The sequence below is a fragment of the Eucalyptus grandis genome, chromosome 11, assembly GCF_016545825.1.
Source record: "Eucalyptus grandis isolate ANBG69807.140 chromosome 11, ASM1654582v1, whole genome shotgun sequence".
In the NCBI taxonomy this organism is placed as follows: Eukaryota; Viridiplantae; Streptophyta; class Magnoliopsida; order Myrtales; family Myrtaceae; genus Eucalyptus; species Eucalyptus grandis.
Genome location: NC_052622.1, coordinates 48882988 through 48910666, shown reverse-complemented (window position 1 = coordinate 48910666; position 27679 = coordinate 48882988). Strand labels below are relative to the sequence as shown.

The 27679-nt window shown below is 40.9% G+C and overlaps 4 protein-coding genes across 4 annotated transcripts; 2 read left to right on the top strand and 2 right to left on the bottom strand.

The window, feature by feature from the left end:
- The first annotated feature begins 7061 nt into the window (after positions 1–7061).
- LOC104426799 lies at positions 7062–8114 on the top strand. The gene has a single exon (XM_039304104.1). The coding sequence runs from the start codon at positions 7138–7140 to the stop codon at positions 7753–7755; it is 618 nt and encodes a 205-aa protein (XP_039160038.1). The 5' UTR covers positions 7062–7137; the 3' UTR covers positions 7756–8114.
- Positions 8115–9211: 1097 nt separating this feature from the next.
- LOC104426798 (protein FAR1-RELATED SEQUENCE 11) lies at positions 9212–13836 on the top strand. The gene is given in 6 exon segments (XM_010039960.3): positions 9212–9449; positions 10507–11364; positions 11367–11489; positions 11492–11508; positions 12181–12624; positions 12712–13836. Coding segments are annotated over 5 exon segments (2247 nt in total). The 5' UTR covers positions 9212–9449; positions 10507–10538; the 3' UTR covers positions 13549–13836.
- Positions 13837–15373: 1537 nt separating this feature from the next.
- On the bottom strand, positions 15374–21771 carry LOC104427979 (heparan-alpha-glucosaminide N-acetyltransferase). Its single transcript, XM_018865882.2, has 13 exons — positions 21467–21771; positions 20820–20957; positions 20211–20292; positions 20037–20113; positions 19445–19551; positions 18301–18421; positions 17310–17426; positions 17120–17211; positions 16956–17022; positions 16736–16814; positions 16572–16663; positions 16040–16183; positions 15374–15607 (listed from the first exon to the last, which is right to left on the bottom strand). The coding sequence occupies exons 1-13, from the start codon at positions 21701–21703 to the stop codon at positions 15467–15469; spliced, it is 1494 nt and encodes a 497-aa protein (XP_018721427.2). The 5' UTR covers positions 21704–21771; the 3' UTR covers positions 15374–15466.
- A 1589-nt stretch (positions 21772–23360) lies between these two features.
- On the bottom strand, positions 23361–25667 carry LOC104426797. The gene is made up of 3 exons (XM_010039957.3): positions 24990–25667; positions 24038–24415; positions 23361–23941 (listed from the first exon to the last, which is right to left on the bottom strand). Exons 1-3 carry the CDS (start codon positions 25402–25404, stop codon positions 23577–23579), a joined length of 1158 nt encoding a protein of 385 aa, XP_010038259.2. The 5' UTR covers positions 25405–25667; the 3' UTR covers positions 23361–23576.
- Positions 25668–27679: the final 2012 nt, after the last annotated feature.

Genomic DNA, 27679 nt, shown 5'->3' with positions numbered 1-27679 from the left:
AAAAGTTATACATCTATTACACTTTTATCTAATTAGTTATAAAATTTTCAGTTTTATTTAAATTCTAAATATTTTCACGTTTTGTTAATTGAGTTCATTTGGCCAATTTTGATTGGAAATTGCTAACATGGATAACACCCGTTCTACGTGGCGCTGTCGGCATTAACGTGAATAATTTTTCATAATATTTAAATTATTTATTTATTTATTTTTATCCTTTTCTTTTTCTTTTCCTTTTTTCTCCCCTTCCCTTCTTTGTCCTCTAGCTTATGGTCACTAGCCCTCGGCAACCGGCTAGAGGTGAGGGCTGGTGAGGTCGACCTCGCTAGCCTCGAGCGAGCCTCACCCGCCCCTAGCAAAGCTTTATCTCACCCAGCCACGATGCTTGCCAAATCTGGGTTGGTTGAAATTCTGACTGTGTTGGCAAGTGCTCTTACAATTCCGACTGTAATGTTTAGTTTGAGTGCGATCTTCAAGTCTTGACCTTGAATGGCATTTCTTCATGCGTGCTCGTATCTGTAACTCTCCGCCGTGTAGCCAACTATGCTGAGAAGGCTAAGACTCCAGATTTCTCATATTGAAAGGCTTTATTGCCATCTCAACCGAAGCTATGCTTTCGATTCTTCTTATTCTTCTATATCCGTATCTCTCCAAAGTGGCCGAAAAGAGCAAGCCTCCCCCAGCTAAAGTGAGGTTGGGCCTTGTTGGCCCGAGCCTTTGGCCAGTCACTAACGGTTAACAACTGGCTAGAGGAGAAAGAAGGATGGAAAAGAAATAGCAAAGAAAAATGAATAAATAATTCAAAAAAATATTAAAATTTGTCCATATCAGCGTTGGCCATCATACTTGGCATGACCAATATCCACTTTAACAATTTTCGGTCAAAATTGACAAGATGGACATAATTGGCAAAACGTAAAATGGTTTAAGACTCCATTAATAAAATTAAAAAATTTAGGATTGAATTGGCAAAAATGTAACAAGTTAACGACTTTTTGGACAATTTTCTCTTTCTACGATAGTATCACAAAAATTAAGAGCTGAAAAATTAGATCAAGTATTGTCAATATTAGAGAATTTTTTTGCATAACCAATTTTTTTTTTTTTTCCTTTTGTCATAGCACAACTTATCTAAGGCTAAGTTTAGTTGGACTTTTGGGGAAATCTTTTGGGAAGATGCAAAGGATTTTGAGTTATAAGGATTTTTCAAAATGCAAATTGTGTTTGGTAAATTGTACTCTAAAAGTCCACCATGGAGTACCTTTGAGCAAAGTAGTATTTTGAGAAATTATATTTACAAAAGACTTTTGTTATTAAAAAAAAAAAAGGCCAGTGAAGGGCAAGCAATAACCAGTGAAGGGCAAGTGGCTATCATCTGAAGTTGCAAGACCTCAAGTGGTGTTGACACCTAAATTTTGGCGACCCATTTAGACATTTAAAAATTAGGGGTTAATTTTATCCCTGAAAAAATAAAATCACATGGCATATAGTTTAGGAACATTTTTATTTATTTGGACCGTCGGCGAGTGCAAAATTCTTCACATATTTCGTTGGGATTTTCATATATTTAGGCAATATATACCGAGTGATATATTTTTGACAGAAAGGAAATTTTCGAATGAAATATTTGAAAATATTGCGCGGGATAGAATGATATATTCAATAGTATCGTGCACAGGAAAAATTAGAAATGAAATATACCACGAAGATACAATTTTTTTGGCCTATAAAAGGAGTCCTTTCCGTCGAGTAAAGGGGCCGGACAATTGAGGACGAAAAGTTGAGAATCGAGAGAGAGGGACGGATCGTGAGGGAGAATCGTTGGCGAACGTGTGCTGCCCTTTGATTTTCGATGATCAATTGACATCAGTGATCCCCACACGTGCCTGCAGCTCCTTCTCGGTGCCTTTTACCTTCGGAAGTTCAAAGGAGGCTCCATCGACATCAGTGATCTCCACGTGTGCCTGCAGCTCCTTCTCGGTGCCGGTGTTTTGTCCGTGAAGGGCGCCCAACGTCAACTAATTTGCTGTTCCCATTGTTCTGCCACGTTAGTCCAAGGACGCGTCAAGGAGGGCTGAGCATCACAGCAAATTCCTCAACTTCTCCAGCAAATATTTGGATCTTCAAACGTTGACTATTTGCTGTCCCAATTGCTGCCCACGTCCAGGTGTCGAGGTGTGCTTCAAAGTGGATTGAGCAGTATCGGTGTAGGCGTGTCCGTGAGTTCCTCAGGCTTGAATCGTGTCCATCACGACCCAACCCAATATCGGTGAAGCTTGCTGATTTTGCTGCGTCAACGTTGCTGTTCCATGTTTAACTCGACGCCACATTGATGTCCCGAACATTAGCCCATCGAAATCGTCACAAATTGTGCCAAGCCAAGCCGAGATATTGCCACAACCGTTGCCCTAAAGCTGAGCCGTGCCGTGCCGTGCCCATCGTTGGTCCGTTCTACCGATTGGTTTTTTGGAAAAATTCAAATTTAGGTATAGATCTATTTTACTTTATTTGATAGGTTTATCTTTTAGGTAGATTTAACTTATTAGGTAGATTTGTTTATCTTGTTTGAGGTTTCGATATTTTATCTCTTTGATTGATTTTTTTTCCAATACATGATCGAAATTCCCTAATGTAGCATCCAATTCGCAACCGCACGAATTTTTATTCTATCTATAAGGCTTTAGATGGAATAATGGAAGTAAAACTGATATCTTGATCTTTAAGCCTTAAGATCAATTTATCGATTTTATTAGCGAGATAATCAAATTTGAATTTCAAATTGAGTGATGGACAATATTCTTGACGATCATGGTTGGTTTGATGTTTATCTCATATTTTTTCTATTTATCCCGAAAATACAAAAAAAAAATCGCATTCCCATCCCATGTAGATTAGGATTGATTGCATGATAGGTTAGTTAGTTTTTTTTTTAATGCATGTTTAGATGATATCTAGGTTAGATGATATCTTTGAATTAGATTGCATTCATCTAGGATGTTAGTTTTAAATTTGAATTGCAGGTTTAATTATTTGGCCATTTTAATTTTGAATTTCATAAGAAAAAAAGAAAAATTAGAATTAGGGCATTCTTTGCACATCATTGCATATCATGATAGATTGCATGCTTATTAAGAAAATAAAAAATCACGTGCACGTCATATAGAATTGGGTTCATGAAATGCACGTCATTTAGTAATTGCTAGGTTCATTTAATTAGAATTTCCTCGTCATTAGAGTTAGGTCATTTGGTTAGTTTAGATTGCATATTTAATTATTGCATGTTCACTAAGAAAACACAAAAAATCATTTTTTTTTACTTATGTCATATAGTTTAGGTCATATTGCTATGCCATATCATTGCATGTTAGATTAGTATATTGATTGCATGATTCTCATTAAAACGAAAGCAAAAATTGAGTGATTGCGTGTTAATTAGAAATCATATCTAGGATTGCTGATGTGAATTTTGATCTAACAACGCAGATGCTTTCGTTGCTTCGAGGTAAATCCTATAATTTATTCACTACTTTATCTGAGTGTTAAATTGGTGGTTTGCGCACTCGCATGATTGTCTCACATGTTAGGGAAATAAATTTAAAATCAATCAAAACTGCTTGCCAAACATTTTTCAAAATAAAAAGAAAGGTATCGAAAGGGCATTAGAGGAATCTAGTATAATCAAGTCCCCGTACCCATAGTCTCTGGTTCATAGGAGTAAAGTGAATCTCCCGTTACTTTACTTGGGTTTCTAATCGACCCACCAAAAAATAGATTAGTGGCGACTCCTAATTAAAAAATCATTTGCATGTTATAAACTTGAACCTAAGTCGCGAATTGGTATGGGCTTGGGAGAGCCCGAGTTAAGTCTAGGCTTAACAATCCATTAGCCAAACCCTAGGTGGTTTAAACCCCGAAAAAATTGATCGCGACAAGTGGCATTCGAAGACCATCGACGAGGGTCGCCTGGGGTCGGCCGACCCTCGCGTAGGTCATCACGACCTAGATTGCGCAGCCCCCGGTAGAGGTTGATGCGACCAAATCACACAGCCCCTTGTGAAGGTCGCATGACCCCCCAGCAACGATCACTTGTGTCACCGTGACCACACCAACCCCTCTCTAGCCCATCGTTGGCCTCTTGCAACCACTCGCAATCACACTGATTGACCTTAGTGGAGAAAAAGATGAACAGTCATTGACTGCATTTGAGGGCAAAATTGGAGAAGAAGGTGAACAGTTATCGGGAGCAACACTAAAAAAACAAAAAGTTAGTGAAGATAATTTTGAAAGGAATTTCTTTATAACTCTAAAGGCATGTCGAGAAAGCTGAAAGTCCAAGGCAACTTAGGACCTGTATTGAGCTTTTAGCCTTTTGGAGGCCAACTTTTACAAAACGGGATTTCAAAAATATTTGCCAAACACTTATAATTTAGTCCAAGTGGCTTTGGACGTCCAAGGGACTTTGGAGACTTTGGAGAAGTCTTTACCAAACATGCTCATTATTGATATGACAGTTTCAACCACCCGCTTCTTTCATTCGTCAATTCATGCTATAACTATTCAAGTGAATCTTATAGGAACTTTGCGAGAATTTCTTGAGATGCAAAATGACAACTATGAATGAATCGAACCCTAACATGGATATATAATAGTAGATTAAATTGCTACAGTAATGTTTGCTATAATATGGTACAGCAAATATGACACATAATATATTCCTACACGATGAAGTGGGGGAGCTACACTGACTTCAACAGGAATGAATTTGCGTGCTTCTTTTCAATTCCATTCCTAGCACCGCAAAAGGAAATTTTAAAAAAAAAAAGACAGGCGGAGGTATTTCAATTGGAACTTTGGGCGGTGCCACTTGTTTTTGATCCCTATTATCGTTCACTGCATTGAAACAGAAAGTTCATCAAATTTGCCTACATTTCGTGCTTTCCATAACCCTGGAGCGGGCGTGTAGGCCCGGCTGCCTGAAAACCCCATGAAACAGCTCGCAGGCCGCACACATTGTTAAGATCGTATTTATTACCTGTTCAATTGACCTTGACATAGAGTAGTTTGTACGCAGTTTATTGGATTCGAATGGGAAACCTCCGGTTCCTGCGCTAGGAATTCCCTTAATTGACTCGACTTAAGATGCCAGCCCTGAGATTGAGATTAACGAAGCTGTGGCGATGGATGGTGTCTTATTTATATCAAAACGGCTAAGAAATGTGTACGTTTTTTGAATGATGAAAAAATTGCCCACTTCAATTAAATGGGAAAATCCCGAGTGAACGAAATATGTTACCAACGAGATGCGAGCGAATGACTCAGCGCCGAACGTTGGAAACATAAGATGCAATCACATGGGCTCGATGATACAAAGAATCGAGTCATAAACCTATTACATTGGTACCAATTCAGTCCTAAACTTTTTAATTGGACCAATTCAGTTCTAAATATTTTAATATTAGTACCAATTCAGTTCATCCGACCAATTTTGGCTGGCCGACACTAACGTGAACGTCGGCGAGGCCAGGGCAGAGGCAAGGGCTGGAAGCCCTCGCCAGCCGTCGGTGAGGGTCGCGGCCCTTGCTAGGCCTTGACCAGGGCCGCGGGTGAGGTGGCTTAGCTTGCAGCTGTCAAGGCTAGGGCGGGGGCGAGGGCCGCAAAGCCCTCGCTAGCCATCGGCGAGGGTTGCGGCCCTCGCTCAGCCTCGACTAGGGCCACGGGCGGCGGCTTAGCCCGGATCGGCCTCGCCGGCCACGGGCGAGGCGACCTTGCCTAGATTCGGGCTAAGCCGCCTCGCCCCGGCCTAGGAGAGGCGGGCGAGGGCCGCGACCCTCGGCTGGCGGCAAGTGAGGGCTTTGTGGCCCTCGCCGGTGGCTGGTGAGCCTCACCGGCCACCCTAGGAAGAAGAAGGCAGAAAAGAAAAAAAGAAAAGAATTAATAAAAAATCAATAAAAATTAATAAAAAATTCGAAAAAATAATTTAAAAAATCATTAAAATTGCCACGTCAGCGTCCGGCTATTGGTCGACGTCCACGTCAGCGCCCGGCCGGCCAAAATTGGCCGGATGGATTGAATTGGTACTAATATTAAAATGTTTAGGACTGAATTGATTAAATTGAAAAGTTTAAGACTGAATTAGTATCAATGCAATAGGTTTATGACTTTTTTGGTACTTTTCCCACAATTTTTTTTCGTGGAGGAAGGAATTTGACACGTAAGTTTTGCTTGTGCATGCGAGCTATTGCGAATCACTGGCTAATAATGGGGAGAGAAGAGAGAGAGAGAGAGAGAAGGCAGTTAAGGAAGGCGGCAAACAATAACGTTGAGAGCAGAATCGCAGGCATAAGAAGCGGCACTGCCCAACGATTAACCACCTCTTGTTTCCGACACAAACACCCCCCTCTCTCTTCCTGCAAGAATTTTGCCATACTGAATGCACTTAATAATTGTGGACAAATTCGCATGACCATTTTTACCCTTCTCCATTTCTGGTTAGTTGGTGCTGCTACTTGGTCTCTCCTTGTGTCATAACAACTGCCAAAGGAAGTAATGAGTCTATTGACCGTGTCTCGAAAACGAAGGAAATGAATTAAAGAAGAAGATGGGTTTTGTTTCTGAATTTTCGCTTTCGATCATTCTCTCAGCACGAACCCTATGCTTATATAGTCACTCGGCCTCGTCTACCATAGGACCGCCGCATCCAATAAAGATGAACCCGAACATCTCATTGTCGTGAAAAACCAAATTGTACGTTCCCTACCCTTCGGCATCAGCACGATTAGCAATATCTTGATGTTGAGTTCTCCACAAAATTCTTATTTTCTATCTCTAAGGGATTTTAATGTATGGTAAGCCAATTTAAGTTTAATCAAACTGAGATGCCTAATTTCGTCAATTTACCAACGGCACTGCTAAACTGAACCCCTTAGAATATTCTTGAACTACAGTTTGGCCAGCTCTTTTGCGGACCACAAATGCCAACTTAGCAAACGAAACTGGAGACCCCAAATATGTATATATATATAACGCCATTGCTGGGAACACCATCTCGCAAAGTCCTCCCAACTCGCCCTGCATTTTTGCAGGGCAACGTAGACAATCGATCTCCATCCTCTCATTGCTTTCCCCTGATTTTCCCACATGGAGAGCAAACCGAACACCATCACAGCCGCCGCGGTCCCAGCCCATGCCATCGTTGTCAGAGAGGAGAAGAAACCGCCGCAGGCGCAGACCAAGAAGAAGCGTGGGGCGATGAACTTCCTGAGGGCCACGTTGTTGCTGATACGCCGTGGATCGGGCAAAACGTCGAAGCCGTCCGTCCAGATCGAGGTGGCCGCGACCGGCGTGCTGAACAAGGTCGTAGGCTCGATGCGTCCCCTGCACATGCAGAGCCACCAGTCCCCGCCGCACGAGGGCACTGCCCCCGCGCTGGTCCATGCGGTGTCCTCTCCGGGCGAGCACTTTGTCGATGTGCTCCCCGCATCCCCCATGTCGACCCCGGCCAGGCCGTACTCGCCTTCTCGCTCGTCCACCTCTGGGAGCACGAGCCGTTATGCCTCTGCGGTCAATCTGCAAGACCTCGTCCAGGGAAATTCTGATGACGACGAGGATGACGAAGATGGTGCCTACGATGGGAACGGTGGTGATGACAAGATCGATGCCAAGGCCGAGGAGTTCATCGCCCAGTTTTACCGGCAGATGAGGGCGCAGACTTACAGCGAGAAGACCCGTCGGCGCAGCAAGCATCACGCTCCTTGACAATCTGTTTGGTACTGACGGACGTATATGTTGCCATGCACGCACTTCATCATTAGGGTTTTCAAGAATAAATGACCATCTTAGTTTGTGCCTGTCATTGTCCAAAAAAGAACTTGCATAGGCCGACAGACGTCGCGTGAGATTGAGGAGATTGGATTGAAAAAGAGGAGACGATGGTATCTATTTATATTTATGTATTTTCATTTTTATTGTTACGTTGGTGTTGGTGGTTGGCTTATTTTTTGCAATTTTTAGGACATTAAATTGAGGAAGGAGCACATGAAAATTGTTGAGAACCAGGGGAGGAGCCGACTTTGTCTTTATTCTAAATTCTTATATAAATGTTTGTTCTTTTTCCATCGCACTTTTAGTTATCAGAGAATAATATCATCTTCCTCACGTCCATGTCCCTAAATTATAGAAGAAATCATGAAAAGTTTTATAGCCGGATCAATTTACTTATATAGAGTAAAACTTTGTTTCAATATGGAATCGAAACTCGTAATGTTGCCGCAGGTTAAAAAAGAGCGTCTTTTTGGGAAAGATCATGACTCTGGTTATGACATATTGTTTGGGGAGAAGCTGATTTTCGCAAGCAAATCATAGCATGCATGGATGCAATGAAATTCCAAGACGAATGGAAGAGGCGATTGCCGATAAAAATTTGAACCCGGAAGTTTAAGTTATCAAGACATGCAAATGAGATGGCTGTAGCTCCTCATCGTTTACTTCCACTAGAAACATTTGATATGAAAGTATTTTTCTGGTTAATTGTGATTGTGAAGGCTTTAACTTGCTTACGCATTAATTTTATTTAATGTTGGTTAGTAAACTAAGTAACTTAGGACATTGCATCCGGACGGATAGCTAAATAGATCGTATTCAATGGAGAACCGAGAAGTAGGTGTTAGAGGGCGATAGAAGTGACTTTTTCAACTAATATATCATATATATATATATATATATATATAATATTTTTGAAAATTTATTTACCCTTTAATATAAATGTTATGTTAATCTAAGTGGGTAGCCCCCTAAGTCCATTATTAGTAATGTCGCAAGATTTTGTGAAATTAGTGAAATGCAATCCTCCAATGAGTGTTGTGATGAAATGATGTGGTACCTTGCAGTAATATTCTATCAATTTCTCATAGCACGAGTCAACAATTAAAATTATTAATTTCATTTCCGTCATATAAAGAGCTTCCTACATATATTTAGTTTGCATATAAAAACAGGTATATTAACGACGTGGCGGCAAAATATTTACTTTTTTTCAGCAAAAAAAAGTAAAATGACGAGAATTTTTTTTAATTCTTTGGTTTTGTGCGGCGTTTTTATCGATTTTGCTATGTGATTTTGCATTATTCTATGGGCGGGCCGGCCGGGCATTGGATCACCCTTCCTTCATCGCTGATAATTTCGATCCGACGGCCGATAAAAACCTGCGATCGATCGACGAATCAAAGCACCGGCACCGCCTCACGCTCAGCGCAAGATAGCATTTCCCCCTATTCGGATGCTATCCTCCTCCGTTGGATGCGCTCTGCACGCCTCCGTCTCCCGAATCCGCCGCGCTTGTTCTTCGTCGATCTCCGAAAGATTCCCTTTCCGCGCGAAGATGGAGTGAATTCGAGATTCCGCGCAAGCTCTCATCTTTCTCTTTGCCGAGCCGCTCTTCTGCCGTGCGGCAGGTGAGTCGACTCGTTCCGATTTCTCGGCGGCTTTGTTGGGCGCCGATTTCGTTTCTAAGTGTCGATCGAGTGATTCGGAGTGACGAGTTGGTTTGATCGCGCGTGGAGGAGTGTTTGGTGGTTTGTCGTGGGGTTATGGTTTGATCGGGTTTCGCGCGTTGTGTTGATTTTTTAGTTCGATTCTGGGCTGTGGGGAGCTGTGGGGAGCTGTGGGATGAACTTCACTGGAATCGATTAGGAACAATCAGGGCTTCTTTGTTGGACAGTCTTGTGGGAAGGTTCAAATGTGCACTGGCAGTTGGGTTTTTGAGATGGCATTGAAACCGAAGCGATGTGGTGTGGCTGAATTCACGTCGGGGCACGTTGGACCAAATTATGCGTTCAATTGTAGTTAGTTTATTGAGTGGAATGTAGTTCGGATACAAGTAATGCAGGCAAGATACTCGTTTATGAGGAAAATCTATCTGGGTAACGTGAGACTTTGTTTCATACTGTTTTAAAGTATTTACAGTGAGATGAGAATATGGTGGTTTTGTTCTGGACAGGCTCGTTTACTTCAGGCGCGAAATTTCACTGCAAAATGAAGTATTTAGGTGTTGTCCCACTTGTTTTTTCTGTTCAGACTGGGCTTTTGTGATGTCAGCGTGAACGATAACCCAGAATGATCCTGAGAATACCATGGGATATTCTGTACAGCAGCATCAGTCTTAATACAATCAGCAATGTATGCGTGGGGAAAGTGATAGGAGGTAACTGCAGTTGATGTTGTGTGGAGAAAGTGGTGGCAGAATATCCCTTAGTTAACTTCTTTCCTTGAGTTTTGTCACGAAATGACCAAAAGTCATATTAAAAGCCAAATGCAAGTCATACCAGAGTCTTTTTTTTTCATTTATTTTCGGGGCTTGTATTCACTCTTACAAGATTTCCTGCGAAGAATGTACCACAGTAACGGTTGTATTAATGTCATGGGTCACTGCTGTTAACATCTTCTGTTTCATATTAGTGGTTTATCCATGTCATATTCATAGTATCACCATCTTCATAGGTTTTCTTGCAGGTGTGTTCCAGCACTGATTTATATATGGTGCAATGATGTCTGAATTAACAAGTGTGATGAAGGAAACTTCTGACAATAATACGGATTCATCCCCAAATGATTTTGGTACCATAGAGGAATCGCCTGAGGAAACCATATTGTCACGGCAAACTTCAATTAATCTCGTCCCATTTATTGGCCAGAGATTTGTTTCACAAGATGCTGCATATGAGTTTTATTGCAGCTTTGCAAAGCAGTTTGGCTTTTCAATTAGACGGCATCGAACTCGAGGGAAAGATGGGGTGGGGAGGGGGATTACCAGAAGGGATTTCACCTGTCACCGTGGTGGCTATCCACAGATAAAGCCTTCTGATGATGGAAAGCTGCAAAGAAATCGAAAGTCATCTCGTTGCGGATGTCAAGCATTCATGCGAATTGTTAAAAGGGCTGATTTTGACATACCTGAATGGCGCATTACTGGTTTCAGCAACATCCACAATCACGAACTTTTAAAATCAAATGACATGCAGCTGCTTCCTGCTTACTGCACCATGTCTCCAGATGACAAGAGCAGGATTTGCATGTATGCAAAAGCTGGGATGTCAGTGCGACAAATGTTAAGATTAATGGAGCTGGAGAAGGGTGTCAAGCTTGGTTGTTTACCTTTCACAGAAATAGATGTCAGGAACTTGTTGCGATCTTTTAGACCCGTGGATCGTGATAATGATGCTATAGACCTTCTCAAAATGTGCAAGGATAAGAAGGATAAAGATCCCAACTTCAAATACAACTTCCAGCTAGATGCAAATAACAGATTGGAATATATTGCATGGTCTTATGCTTCTTCCATTAGATCTTATGAGGCTTTCGGAGATGCGGTAGTTTTGATACTACACACCGTTTAGAAGCTTATGATATGATCTTAGGAATTTGGGTTGGAGTTGATAATCATGGGATGAATTGTTTCTTTGGTTGTGTGCTTCTTCGGGATGAGAATGTGCAGTCTTTTCGTGGGCATTGAAGGTAGGCACTTATCCCATTTCTAGAAGACTGATACCATTATGGACCATTTTTTTTGTCATTGTGCTATTGAATATATGATAGAATCTGGTATCCTTTTTTTTTTGGCTGTTGCAGTACATTAAGATTGCAGTCTGGCCAAATGACTGAGCTTTAGGCTACTTGAATTGCTTTTCATGTTGACAAGTGAAATTAGAGGCACACTTCATATTTTCTTAACGTGCAAGTAAGTATTGCCATTTGGCTAAAGCAATCATATCATGAGCTTGAGTCACATGTTTGGGTTAGGGATCTAAAGGACCTGGGGTGGTGGGGGTGAGTAAGAGTACATTGGGAGTTAATGTCCTCTCACCAAATCTAACCCACCCCCCCCAAAACAACCAAAAACTGCCTCTCTTCTCTCTCTGCATTTTCTGAATTCATGCTGAAGAATAACTCTTTCTGTTCTTGTAGCTAGTGAATCTTAGTCTAAAGAGTTATAAAAACCTATACCGGTAATGCTTCTACATGACAAAAGACTGGGTAGATCTATTCTCAACCATTCTTATGATATAGCCATGTTCCTAGCATCTGGATATGAGACATAACAGTTTTCTGACTCAACTGTGTGCAATATCTTGTACTTCTAGTTTTCATGGTTATCTCATTTTTAGCTTGACACCTTAAATGCGACAGACGTTCTTGGGTTTCATGAATGGAAAGGCTCCCGGAACAATTTTGACTGACCAGAACATGTGGCTGAAAGAAGCAGTTGCGGATCAGATTCCCAAGACAAAACATGCTTTCTGCATCAGGCATATCGTTGCGAAGTTCTCTGATTGGTTTTCAGTGCTTCTTGGGCCACGGTATGACAAATGGAAGACAGACTTTCATGAACTCTATAATTTGCACAGTGTGGAAGATTTTGAAGGAGAATGGAGCAAGATGGTCAGCATGTATGGGCTACATGGAAATAAGCATATCAATAGCTTGTACGCATTACGTATGTTTTGGGCCCTTCCATATTTGAGGTCTTACTTTTGTGCGGGAATGACCAACGCTATCCAATCTGAGGCAGTCAGTGCTTACATCCAGAGGATTTTAAGTGCTCAATCTAATCTTGAAAATTTAGTGGAGCAGGTGAATTGCAGTAGCCTCTTTACATTCTCCATATTTTAGAACTTACAGTTAAGTCTACTGCATCCTGATATTATACTCTCGTTACAGGTCGCTGCTATAGTTGAGCTGAAGGATGAAGCAGGAGCAAAGCAAAAGTTGCAACGGAAAATCCGCAAAGTCACCCTCAAAACTGGATCTCCGATTGAATCTCATGCTGCTTCTATTCTTACACCATATGCATTTACCAAACTACAAGAGGAACTTGTATCAGCACCACAATTTGCCTCTCTAATGGTAGATGAAAATTATTTTATTGTGAGACACCACACACAGTTGAATGGAGGATACAAAGTAATCTGGATCCCTCAAGATGAGTTCATCAGCTGCAGTTGCTGCCAGTTTGAATTTTCAGGTATCCTTTGTCGGCATATTCTCCGGGTTCTATCAAACAACAACTGTTTTCACATTCCCGACCGGTATTTGCCTCTCCGTTGGTGTGGTGCAAAAAGTAGCATGAGGACATCTGGGGAGTATGCTGGAAAAGTACAGCTGTTGCGGTCTATGGTTGCATCACTAATTTCAGAACCTTTTGAGTCAGAAGAGTTCTTAGATGTTGCCTGTGACCAAATAGGTGCAGCACTTTCCCGCATCAAAGAATTTTCTGGGAATCCACACGAAACTGATGAAATTGGCTATAATAGTCCACCAGAGTCATTGATTCTTCCAGAGGTCGAAGAGTCAGTTCACGGTTTTGCAGTTGGGAACCCTCATGAGTCTATCCCCACTGGAAAAATGAAAGAGAGAAGAACAAGAGATGGTATGGATCTCTATAGGAAAAGGAGACGTTGCTCCGTGCCTTGCTGTGGGCTGTTGGGACACGATACAGCCGAGTGCCCAATGATGCAGGGTGATGATTTGAACGGAGATGGGCTTGGCTTCCTATAGCTGACAGAGGCATCATGGACTACTCTCTTGCGGCGATTCAAATTTTGTATATGCGGACCTACTCTTGTCCTGAGGTTGAATAATGATCTTGCAGGGATTCGGTTGACTGTCTACTTATAAATCGAGTTACTCAATAGATGGTCGATACTAACAAGCATTTTTTAGTCAGTAGATGATGCTTTTAGTTGGACTACGGGTTAGCTTGTAGTATATGTACGAACTGAACTGATCACATCACAAAAAGTGACATGTAGAATAATATTAGATACAGGTTTTTTCTTCCTCCTACTGCTTACCTTATTGACCTTTGCTGAACAAACATGGACTCGTCACTTTCTCCAAAGAAGCTTATGTCTTCAAGTGATGAAAGGGGGGGAGAAAATGATAGGTTTGAACATACAGGTTACAATCCGATGCTCACAAATTTCCACGTGTTCATTACTTGTAAAACCTAGTCTGCCTCGTTATCCCGCAGCAGGAGGCAGCAGGAATTGATAGGTTTGAGTACACAGGCGATAATCCGGTGTCTTCTACTTCAGCTCTGATACTACCGGAGTGCTGATACGCAATGCATCACGAATCCCTATTTCATGAAGAGACTCGTGCCAAATTTTTTGCCCCACCAGTAAGGGCAACAACAAGCCATATTTTAAATGCAGTGATATTGATAAGCACAGAAACAAAGCTCTCTGAAAGTCAACGCCCTCTGACTAATACGTGGAGGGAGTCTTGTTGGGACTAGCAGAACCAGTCGGGTATTTTCTGTACTCTCCTGACCGGCAACTAAGGCCTTATTCCAATTTCTTTCTTTTGTTTCCGAAACAAAAAAAGTATATATATAAATTTATTTAGTAACGTCAATTAATTTTTTTATTCGGCCGAAGAAAAGATTTGGAATAGAAATAAGAAGTAGAAAAAAATAACTTTTTATTCTCAGAAATTAATTTCTAGAAATAAGTTATTTTCTTATTTTCTTTTCTTCTTATTTGCTGGCTGCCACCCCACTTTGCTGCCTACTCCTGCCTAACTATTGTCGTCGACCGATTGCCATTGCTGCCCACTACCGATTGCCATTGCTGCCCACTGCCGATGACTGTTGACACTGCTACCCATCGTCACCCACTGTTGATGATCATCGACTCCACCATCGCCTGGCTTCCACCACTGCCGTTGTTGTCGCCGCCAACCACCGACCTCCGACCGCCACTGCCAATTGGCAATCAACCTTGACGGTTGGCGTCTTTAGTGGTCATGGACAGTGGGTATCAATGGCGGGCGGCAACCATCAGCGGTGGTCAAAGGTCAGCCAATGGCTACAGCCGATGGCATTAAGAAAAGTAAGAAAAAAAATTATAAGAAATTTTACATTACAAATTTTTTTATGAATTTTAAAAACTGCATTCTTATTCTTTTTATATTCTGAAAATAAAAATTTTGTGTAGTTATTAAACACGTTCCTTTATTAAGAAATTGTTTCGGGAACAAAAAAAGACTATTTATAAAAAGAAATTGTTTCCCGTAACAGAAATGTTACCAAACAGAACTAATAGAACAAAGATGCAAAAGTCAATTTTCCATTTCAAAGGTGGGTAGTGAATTAAAACGAAAAGCATCTAGCCTCGGGATGAAACTTCATAACCAAAAAGTAGGAAGCACAACACATGTACCATATGACCAAACAATTAGCATGTCAACATCCATGACTATATGTTCCAAATTTGGCTTGTTTAAACATGAGGTGAGTTGTTTGGTGAAATTAAATACAAGATTAGCTGATTTTCTGGGTTATTTGCCGTGCATTATTATCATAAATTGCAAAATGAGATTCGTGACCGGAATGATATTTACCTTTTAAAGGGGGAAAATACACAAAAAAACCTTTCTCAATGACAAAGTTAAAACTTGAACATTGCTTACACTATAGTCTGACATATAAGCGTTTCATATGAAGGAAACCGGCAACGCATCCCCAAAACAAAATCTCAAGCATTACAAACACCAAAGTACCCCACTTCTTCGAATGAAATGCACCCTGGAGTAACCTCTCAGCGATATCAACCTGCAATACATATACGGCTTCAAGTTATTATTCACTAAGGAACATTCCAAACATGATCAACCGTATCATTTCAGCATTCAGTAGATGCAAGATATGATTCAGTTAAATGCTAAACTCCAGCCATCTTGTTTGACTGACTGTTGTTGCTCAAATGTTCAGCTAAATAACTCTTTACGCAGACAGAAAATGTCACATTCGATATAAACTTCTCATAACTTAAGCTAGTCATAAGATATTAGTGTATAAATGGAAGCCTTCCTTTTTCTCTTTCAGTTTTGGCTTGAGGCACCAATTTCAGACCAAGTTCTTCCCTGTCTGTGTTAATCTTGAAATTCCATATACCGTTAACAATCCAGTCCCAATTTCTTCTGTAAATGGAAAAATAGGCAGGAACAATAAAATTGTGACAGCAGATAAAGAAGAAAATTCTACCAAGTTGTTTTCAGGGGAGCGCCAATAGAATCCTTGCATGGCTGCAGGGAAAAGCTCACAAGCTGCCAAAGCAAAAATGATGAGAGCATTCATTCCCATCCACTGAAGAAACACTGTTGGCATTCTCCAGTGCTTCACATCAACCTGCACCAAGTTTTTATTGACCAATTCATGAGAAAGAGTTCCTCAACCTTAGAATTCATGCTATTACATTTACACACAAGAAGACATCAGATTACCCAAATTGGAGGTGGCAAATGACTGTTCCATTTAGTTCACGTTTCGTTTTTCCTTAATAGGATACCTTTACTTCAAGATCTATTAACGCATTAATAGACATGTTCATGGTGTAAACATTAAGCACTACGCTCTGCCCTTTTGTGCAAGTTTTTCCACCATCCATACAGGACAATAGAACAGGAGGAGGATAGCCCCGTGTCCAGAAAGAAAGAGGGAGAGAGGAAGAAGTGGGATGAAGGAAGTTGCTCGAACATTATGGACCAATGAAGAATCCATAGAAAGATTAGCTTACCAGGTAAAAAACCACAGTTAACACCAAACCAGATACTCCAGATGTGATGCACATATAGCTAGGTGTATATAGCGGTTTACAAAGAGGAATACCTGTCGTAGCAAAAAGCCACAGCTTAGAAGAAATGAGGATTTTCTAATATAAATTGAGTTAAAAAAATATACCTAGGATCTCCAAAACATATCCTGACAGCAGTAGGGGCAAGGACAACATGGACCAGAAAAGCATCCTCTGCCCGTGGCTCTGTAGCAAAGACACAATATGATAGTCACCATTTAACCAAAACATCTACTAGCTGGACAAGTTTCAAAACCAAAAAAGGGAGGGGGGAACGGAAGGATACATTATAGTATAATTATCAAACATTAGAAAGTAACATCATACCTTGACATGGACAAGAATGTGTCCATACTGCAAACCCACAAAACATGTAACAGCAGCCATCAAAGAGCTGGAGATTCGCTTATTAGGACCATGAGGCTATTAAATGTATAAGAAACTAAATCTTAATAATCCCAACATGAGTTTGTAGATCATGACAATCAAACCTCAAAACACCCTCCGGGTCAAATGGAGCAAGGCACCAACCAGGTGAATTTGCTGGTAAGGGCCCATAGTCAGGAGAATTGACACTACATTCCTGTTGACAACAAGAGATCGCATGTAAGACAATGTCTATGAAGGTAATTAGGAAGCATTATGCAAGAAATATGACAATTTGTTAGAGCTAACTGAAACCTTTGATCTTCTGTAGACAGGACGCTGATAAAGATGATTCTCTCCAAGAAGATGTCGATCGACAAAGCCCACAGCATTGCATGGAGGTTCAAGACTGCCCCTAGTCTTGCAGTAAACCTATCAGATAGCATATGGGGATATAATATTATATTGCAATAATTCGACATGAAACTATAATCAGGCACATACTCCAATCAAAGATCTAGACAGAATCACATAAAAACTAAAACTGTATTTTGATTTAGTTAATATCTCATCTATTATTCTGACTAATCCACTGATATGAAACTCATATAATCATCAAGCAAACTTCACTTCATAGAGAGAACTACCTTTTGAGATGAATTAGGTCATATACTGCCATAACTAATTTTGTAATGATCACTCAGTCTTTTGTTTGAAAGTGATAAACTAGCCTTAAAGGCCCAGAGTTACATGATCACTTAGCCTGACTCTGTGTTTTTTTTTTTTTTTTTTTGGTAAAAGACTCTGTGCTTTCATTTGTGCTTTTGTGCATAAACCAACATCCTAAAACAAGAAAAGAAGCAAGAAATGCAGCCAAAAAAACTATTTTGGGCTCATTTCATGTGAAATTATTAGCAGAATCATGGTCAATCAGGATGAATACTGCTTCCTCACTGAAGCATTATGAAGAAGCTAAGACACAGTGAATGGTCAACAAACTTGAGAAACATGAAAATGTTCGCACTCCCATTCATTACTACATCACAGAAGATTAAGTTGCCGCATGTTATCTAGTTACCCCAGACACACTCCATATTAAATACATTGCCGACTAATTTACCAACATATAACCTAAGAGAAGACATGTGGCTGCACAAAACATGTTGAGGCAAGTACTTCTGCTATCACTTCCAAAACCAACACATGATGCATAAGGAATAAGCCAAAAGCAGGTAAAGGACAGAATAGCAAACAGATGAACAACATAAATCAGGAAATACTGACAATTATTGTCGCAAGAACTCACATTTTGAAGGCTGGATTGATTGCTAGAGAAGCTCATTCCAACTGCTTGATACTCCCAGTCTGGAATATAAAGCCCATAAACCATGCCCATGTAAAGTGCACATAGCAAAATAGCCATTGTCCTGCACAACATATGAAGAGCTCATTTGGCAACAGCAGGGACACATTCCAATCAGTATACTTAGCTCTTGACTTCACTCCCTATTTCTTTTCTTTTCTATTCCAATTCACATACTTTCCTTACTTTCTTTAGCATAAATCTTTATGTCGACTCAGTAGATTGAACGATAAACCAAAAACTGGGTTGTTCTTCATGTAACTGAAACTAAATTATTATTAACACACATTGTTGTTCCCACAAGGTAAAAATAACTTTAAATGAGTAAGCATGTGCATACTTGGGAGTGGGGAAATCCTAGATAAGCATCAACACCACCTATAGCATGAATGTATGCAACACTATCAATATGAAGCACGAGAGGCAAACTTCCCATCAAAGAAAGTGCTTTAAGGTTGTGGCATGCTTAGCCAACAAGCTTGTCATACTTCTTTGATATGATATATCAATGGAAAAGAAAGACAAAGTTGTCCTCTGTGATGATAAATTTGAAGGATAGGTGATTAAGGCTGCAAATAACTACATCAATGGTACATTCTATGAGGAGAAATGGAGAGAGTGGCCACCTGGATCGAGAAACCAATTTCCATAGAAGAAAAAAAAAGCTTTATGACATATGAAGAGATTGTCTCCTATATCTCAATAAGAGAGAAGATGCATCATAAAACCCAGAGATGCCCAAATTCACTACATTTTCCAAACTCCCTATTTTGCTCCAATCCACCCTTCTCCTCTAGGTACCCTCTATGAAATTTTCTCAAACTCTGGATAATTAATAGATTTCTAGTGTTGTAGACATTTCTTAATGAAAGAACCTCTCGTCTTCCTACAGTCTGATAAGTGTAGTGTGAAAATCTATGAACCACACATTTCTATGCTTTGGTGAAATCCTGCATAAACAGTGAACATGGACAGTTTCGATATCCCCTGCTGCCCCTTTTCCATTTTTCTTCAAAGGAACAAGCAGCAACTGGAGGGAAACAATGGTAGCCACAGCTATAGTAAAGGTCCAAAAGTCCGAACTAACCACTGAATATAGTATTTCCTTAAAAAGGCCAGTGTTGAATCAACCGAGATGTTACTAACAAGCCAAATCTCTGAGATTGAAGCCAAGAAGTATCCAATTGATATCCTCTGCAGATGCAAAAATCATGGTGGATAAATAATTCTGCTCAAAGATTGATTCTAAAAGCTAGATTGCTATAAGTATAGATCATATGCTATAACCACTGTTTCTAAATTCCAAGTTAAAATCCTAACAATTCAATCAGAAACTCTGGCAGGCTAGACATAAAAGTATTACTTGAGCCAACCATTCAATGTCGTTGCCACTGTGGATGTAACCAACTAAAATCAGTCACTGGATAGGGATAACATGCTAATGCGTTCACAAGATATGATTGAAGTGGGAACTGGAATTAAATTAGAGTAAGTTTGCAATAAATGTTCTTAAGGTAACACATTCAATGAGTTCATTGCGGTGATGAAAGAACTCCCTATCATCTCCAAAAAACGTGATACTACATTTCAACTTTGAATTTTAAACCTAACACACCAAAAAATATTCAACCAGAGAAGATCAAGGCATGCAACAACTGAACATAAGTCAGAAGTGCTACCTGTAACACTCCTAACCAACGAATCTTGCCCACATCAACTCCATATGTCAACTGATTGCGCCCATGGAAGTAGCCACCTAGTATACCAGAAATATCAAGCAGTCTTGAGTTACCACAGCAAGCATAATGTGCAATAGCGGTTCAAAAAATGGCATGTGACTAGGGAATTTTTACCTTGCAGTAACAAACCCAAAAGAAAGAGCTTAAGAGTTCTTATTATGACTTTCCTTGTGGCCAATGGTTTGCTAGAAATTTTCTGCAGAGAGGCAAAAATAACAAGAAGTGATTAGTAAATTTTTTAGGAGAAGGAAGTAGCCCACTAACGTAACTTTTATGGCGCAAGCCAACTTGCAGATTCTGAGAATTGGAAGTTTGCTATGGGTTGGCGTCTAAAATTTAAGGGTCCAACTCAAGAAGCAATTGATTTCTTTTCGTAGAGACAAGCCGTAGAACTCTTTCCCCATTTCAGTATGCAGCTTAGACTACATTGTATCATCATAAATTGTCCTTGTTCATAATTAATTCCACACTTCATGTTGTCAATTACTTAGAATATGATTACTTTAGTGTCCCAAACTAAATCGTGGCTATACATTATACACTCGGTCTATGTTAGTTTACCCAACTAAGTGAACCTTTTAACTTTTATGACATTATTTCAAATAGTTGAAAGGCATTCGATTTGCTTCATGTCCATCATCCATCAAAACTGATGTGCATGATCAAAGTATCTCTCTGTAGCTACGATCCTCCTGGACTTTCATATTCGAAAAGCGTTTGCACCTTAAAAACTAGACCAACGGAGACGCCCACTCCAAAGAGGAAGAATGGCATCACAAAATCTGCGAGTGTTACGCCAAACCAAGGTGAGTGATTGATTGCCGGGAAAGCCCCTCCCGCATCATCAACTAATATCATCAACTGCAAGATATAGAAACACGAAGGAAGATTAAGATCAGAAAACAAAAAGTACGAGCGACGTTGCCGACCTAAAACTGCAAACGCCAATACAGTAGTGACACGATCAGACTCTCGCCTCAAGCTAAATCGCTAGGAATCGTAAAAGATACCGCGAGCTCGATGACTGGAGGACCAGCACTGCGTCGATTAATCGCGCCAACCAATTCGCTAACGCGATTATAAGCACACGCATTCTATCCGCTAAAGCTAACGGAAATAACTTCCCGAAATACTCAGTCTGGCGATGCATCAGCTGCACGGGGCTACTCGATAACTGAATCGCGCGACGAGAGAAGGCTATAAACCGCTAATTCAGCTGAAGCACGACAGAAGAGTGACAACCGCTCAGCCATAACCTAACCGAGCACTTCAAACGCTACCGATCAGCCATAATCGGGAAGCGGTCGAAGCGACGGAAGAGGCCGCTGGCGCAGGGCATAAACGAGACGGAAAAGGTCAGAGAAGCGTACGGCGACGGTGAGGCCGCGGAAGACGTCGAGAGAAGCGAGCCGCCGATCGGAGGACGGGGATCGAGCGCCGCGCCCGTCGTCGTCGCCGGGCGGCGTCTCCGGCGCGATCTCCGGCGCGGCCTCATCGCGGGGGTCGGGCGGCGGAGGGGAAGGCGAAGAAGGATGGGGGAGGAGAGGCGTTCGGTGCTGGCGCTCGGAGTCGGATGCTCCTTCCGCGACGTCGATCAGAGTTGACATCTCTCTCTCTCTCTCTCTGCCCCTCCGCTCCTGGCGCGCTAACTTCTAGTCTTCGGTCTGAACTTACACGACTTGGTGATTTTCCTAATGAGGATGAGGATATATTTGTCATTGCCTTTTTGCATCCGGCCTGCTCCGGCTACGAGCTGAGGTAGTTGGCACTGGCTATGGAGCTCGAAATTCAAGCGGCTGATGTTATGTCGCAACGTCACAAATCCTAAGGCTTACATGGAAATTCATTCGAGAGTGCATTTATCTGAGGGGATGTGTTTTTCCATCTTTCACTATTTAACTTGCTGAAAATGATTAATCAACTGAAAATATTTTTGAGTTAAGGAAAATTTTCAGTATAAAATTAGACAAGTGAATTCCTAAATTTAAGAAGGTGAAAATACTTTTCGAAAATGCTCATATTGAATTTTTTAATATTTAATTTTCTTTCTAGAAAAATGAATTTTTAATTTTTTTTTTCTCATTTCTTGATGGAGAAGGAAAAGAAAACAAAACAAAAATAAAAATATCTAAAAAAGGAATTTTTTCCCTAATTGAAATCATTTTTCAAATGAAATCTAAAAAGTAAAAAAGTACTTTAAACTACAGATCATCAAACAAAGGAAAACTAATTATTTTCTTGAATTTTTTTCTTAGAAAATATATTCTTTTTTATGAAGCTTTTTTTTTTTTTTTTTTTCAAAACAAAGGCTCAAAAATATTTTCATCATTTTTGACGTTTGGTTATTTGAGAAAAATAAGTGACGAAAAATATTTTTAACTCCAATGCTCATTTTCAAGTCGATGCTTGATCTTGGGTCCATCAAGGCTAGGCCAATGATGCTCATGCTCAAGCTCAAAGCCCTAGTGCACATGCTCAATGCCCAGCACTTGAGCTTGGTTCACGTAGGTAGTAGTCAAGTCCCTGATGCTTGAGCTTTGGTCCCCAGCACTCAAGCCTGTGTCCACAAAGGTTGTGCGTGAGCCCTTGGCACTCAAGCTCGGGTGCTTAGTTAATGTAATGTTTGTTCTTATGAAAATAATTAAAAATTTAAATTTTTAATTATTTTTTATTTTAATTTTCCATTTCCTTTGCGACTGACCACAAGCAAGGGATGAGCTCGCTCAAGGCTAGCAAAGCTTGACCTCAAGGTGGAGCTTTGCCTGGAGTTGACTCAACTCGACTCATTGGAATTTGACAAGTTCAAAGCTCGTCAATTTGGCAAGGCTCAAGCTCGCAAAAATATGGCGGGCTTAAGCCTTGCCCACCTTGGGCGAGTCATCCCTTGCTTGTGGCCGATCACCAATCGTCACCATGGTTGGCAACCGACCAACGATCAACAACTAGTCAATGAAGAAAGAAATAGAAAAAGAAAAAGAATTAAAAAAATCAAATATTATGATAATTTTCTCCTAGAAAATTAAATCAAATTTTTTTATATCAAACGACGGAAAATATTTTCTAATTCATTTTTAGGTTTCAATTATATACTTGAAAACGATTTCTTGGAAAATATTATCTAAAGATATAATATTATTTTTCGCAAAACAAACAAAACCTAAAATGTATTTAATTTGATGGAATCAACCCGCTTCATATGTGTGATCCACCATCTTCAATGATTTGCATGAACAACGAATGTGTGCCCCGGATTCACTCAGTAACTTTTCTAAGCGCCCTATTTAGATTGAACGCGTTATTCGAATACGAGATTCTTCAGGGACATTATTACATTCTCATCTCCATCACAATCACAAGGGAGACAAAAGAAGAAGGAAAAAAGATCAGTCAATCAACTAGGCACATCAAACTACCTCAGTTAGCATCAGCACAGCTAAATCCTACACCTGAGAATGAATCTACAATGCTTATGCCAGCGCTTCAAATCCTAAACCCCTTTCGTTGCTGCCCGAGCTTGTTGCAGATAACGGCTAGGAAACCAAACAAGGCGCCGAAGATCCACATCAGGCACGAGAACGCGATGCACACCCAGTCTCGGAAGTTGTTCTTAGGAACGTGGTCTCTGTCTGAAATCAGCAACGCCCGATAGACGGCTTCGGCCAGAGTATAGGCTGTGATGGGGTCTGCCTCCTCTGCGAGAAAGCCGTACTCCGTGAGGCACACGAGGTCATAGACTCCGCTTGACTCCGATATGCCGAGGCATTCGCATATCTGGAGACGGGCCTCGATCCTCTCCTCGGTCGTTAGCAAATCGCCGTGCGTCAGGATCAAGAGGGGACTCTCATCTGCAACCACCAGAGGCATCCACATAACTGACCAATGAATTACAAATGTTCTAAAGACAATATGAGAAAACAATGCAACTGAAGCCAAGGACTCACTGCATTTTCTCAAAGCAGGGGCCGAGAACAGCTCTTTGGTCGCTCTTAATGGCTGCAAATCGCCAGCTTTCATCGCTTCGTGGACCTCGGCTATGTTAACGACCACCATGACGCAATTCACTCTCCTCTTCGCAAACTTGGCAGAAGCCCTCGGTGGACAGAACTCAGATTCGTCATCTGAGGAAGCTCGATCCCCCGGCCTGGAGCAGAGCTGGTTGTGGTGAACGCCTTCGGTCATCCAATCGGACAGCTCCTCCAAGGCCTCACCAACACGGCCGTAGTCAAAGCCTCTCGAGTCGTAGACGCAGAAGCCGCTCCGCATCGACCTCACCACGTTGTGCTCTTCGAGATACATCGTCGTGTAGTTGGAAGATTTCCCTGCAGAGACATGAAAAGGCTTATGCTTACATTGTTTTCCCCTGAGAAATATTCTTGAAGACGTTCTCATTCGAGTGGAAAATAACTCCAGAAGAAAATATAATATTACACTGGAACACCTCATGTAGAAAACTCATCACTTTGACCCGTCAAAGGCGTTTTCCATAAGTCAATCTTTATCTTCTTGAAAGGTCTTTCTGTAAACTAATTAAAAACAAAATGTCGCTATTTAGAGTCTTTCTACTTTTTATCAAGCAGTGCTGATACTAACACTAAACTATATTCCAATACCAGTAAAAATTCCAGCTTCTAATCCTTTCTAACCAATCAGCATGATACCTTTGACCAAAATAAAAAAATAAAAAAAATCAACATGACACCTAGAATTTCTCGTTCTTTTTGCAGAAAATTGAACTTCATTTCAGTGATGCATCGATAAGAAATGTGAAAATCTTCTATGAAATGCAATTGCTTTCTTTTTAATAAAATTATTTAGTTACATTACTCTTGTTTTTGGCGAAGAAGAATTAAAGATGAGAACTAAATAAATCAAGGGTAAGTGCGGCTTCCTCACCACACGAAGTCTGAGCGAACGGGATAAGCCCGGCCCGGCCCAACACGCTGTACATGAGATTGATGAGCGAGCTCTTGCCGGAGCCGGCGAAGCCCGTCAGGAGCACCGTGTTGGTGGCCGGGATGTCCATCTCCTCCTTGCTCAGCCCCCCAGTCGGCACCCAGAAGTCGCCGGCCCGGTACAGGAACAGCTTCTGCCTCACCTCGTCGAGCCCCTCCGGCGCCACCATCGCCAGCCTCTCCATCTCCCTCAGCACCCTCACCCTCGGGCTCAGCCCGCTCGCGACTCTCGCCGCCACCTCCGGCTGTCCGGCGAGCCGCGCGCACTCCTCGTACCCCGCCGCCGACCGCCACCAGAGGTAGGCGGCATGGTCGTCGCCCTCGTCTTCGTCGGTGGATGAAATCCGGCTTTTCATCTGGGGGGTTCCTAGAGCATTTCACTGTTCTGCCGGGAGCTTAAAAGGGCGGAGATGGACGGGCCCAAAATGGTCATTTCGATGCGTGTGTGCGGGCCTATCTTGTTTCTTTGTCGTCTCAGCTTCTCAATAATGCCCAGAAACTCCAGAAGTGGAAGGAGGAGGGTGGTTCGGGGGAAGTTTCTCGAGGTTTGGACCCATTACTGGTCTCAACACGTGTTGTTTTGTCTCTTCTCTCTGTGACAGAACGGGCATGTCCCGTAGAGACTCGCGATGTTCTTCAGCCATCATTGGGAGATTAATAAGAGAAGATGAAGGGCTAAGCTGCGGGTTGCGACGTGTAACCAGACAGTTTTCACACAGATTCTGTCGTACAGAGAAAAACTGGTTTTGTCAGAGGACAGTTTCACTGCACTTGCTCGCTACCGTGCAACCGGACGACACGAAGTCGCGACGACCCTTCGTCTCTAATCCAGTTTCGTCCTAGGACCGCTGTTTCTAATTCTGGTTATTAATCGACGATGTGTGGACTCTTGTTCTACTCGCCAGTCACTATGCTTTTCTTGCATGATTGAAGAATGACCAGCTACGAGAGGTCCTAGTTGCGTCGCCAAGCCGGTGTTGTTGATAAGGTCCCACTCCTTCATGGTATGTCCTATCTTCTAACGGGCAACTTGCAATTAGGCCACTCTTAATTCTCATTGCAGAAGAGTTTCAAAGATTTTTTGAGGATGAAGTTCAATTGCAAGGGTTGAGACGACCCAGAAAGCTCTTTCTTTTAAGGATTGCGTGAGAACATAGTCACAAATTCCTTAAATGCATAAAGTGCGTCACCTTATTATATCACGTTCCATTTTAATAAATCAAATTTTCTAAGGGGGAAAAACTCGGGTAATTTAGGACTTTATCCAACTTTTTTTCTGTTAGCTGAATGCATAGTTTAATATATAATTGTTAGATATGATGATCTTTCTTGATTGATTCTAATCGATTTTATTTGATATTGTAATATTTTATTACTTTTGATAACTGTTTAGAACAACCTATAAATAGACTCTTATCATTGGTATCACACACATAGAAATATACAAATATTCTCTTTTTCGCTTTATTCCAACATGGTATCGGAGTTTAAAGTCTTGAGTTCAAATCTTATCAGACTTAATTTGCCTCATCAATTAAATTTTCACATTTAGTACTAAGCAAATTACCAAACTAAGCATGATGGGGAATATTAGAATATTTAAATAATAAATCATGCATTCATCCAATAGCTTAAGTTTTTAAAATAGTTGTTAGTGGTCTTAATAAATCTCACATGATATTAGAACCGTTAGATGGAAGCGTGATTTAATATTTAATTATATTCTAACATTCTCTAACCCTTCATTAGAAAATTGACACCTAGCAATTGCCCGATATTGGCCAGATCAAATTAATCACATTCTCTCTATTAAATTGCCATTACTCACTCTATCTTTCTTATGCCCTATCTCCTTGACCAGCAATTACCTCCATTGATAGAGCCATCATATGTATTATCACTAAGGCTCCGTTTATCTCATGAAAATAATTTTCGCAAAAACATTTTCTCATTTACTAACGTTTGGAGGAAAATGAGTTAATAGAAAATATTTTCATGATCAACATAAAAATTATATTTAAGTTCAAGAAAATGATTTCCTTATTGAAAAAGTCAAAAAACTTTTTGAAACTTTACGCTTGGTACCCTAATATTGGTTCTCAAGTCTTTGGCACCCACCCCCAGGTCCATCAAGGTCAGGTTTGAACCCTTGGTGCTCGTGCTCGATGCCTTAGCACTCGAGCCGAGTCTATAAAGGCCATGCTCGGGTCCCTAATGCTCAAGCTCTGGTCCTCGGTACTCAAAACTTGGATCCACAAAGGTCGTGCTTAGGCTCAAGTCCTTTGTTAATTAAATGTTCATTTTTATAGAAAAATTTAAAATAGTTATATTTTATAAAAAAAAAATGTATTTTAGATTTTGATTATATTTTATAAATTTCTTATCTTCTCTTTCCTTTCTTTTGCTTCTTCCTCGGCTAATCGCTACCATGGCGACGCAGGTGACCAACCACAGAGTGAGCTCAAGCTTCACCCAAGGTTGTCAAATCCCACGAGATGGAGAGGAGATCCAAAGTGAGAGAGACAAAAGTGAAGGAAGTTGTAGTTGAAATTGATGAGGAAGAGGATAGACTAAAGTAAGGTGTGAGAAGTTTGCTGCTTCCTCGACTACCATAAGGTCTTAAGCTTAAAA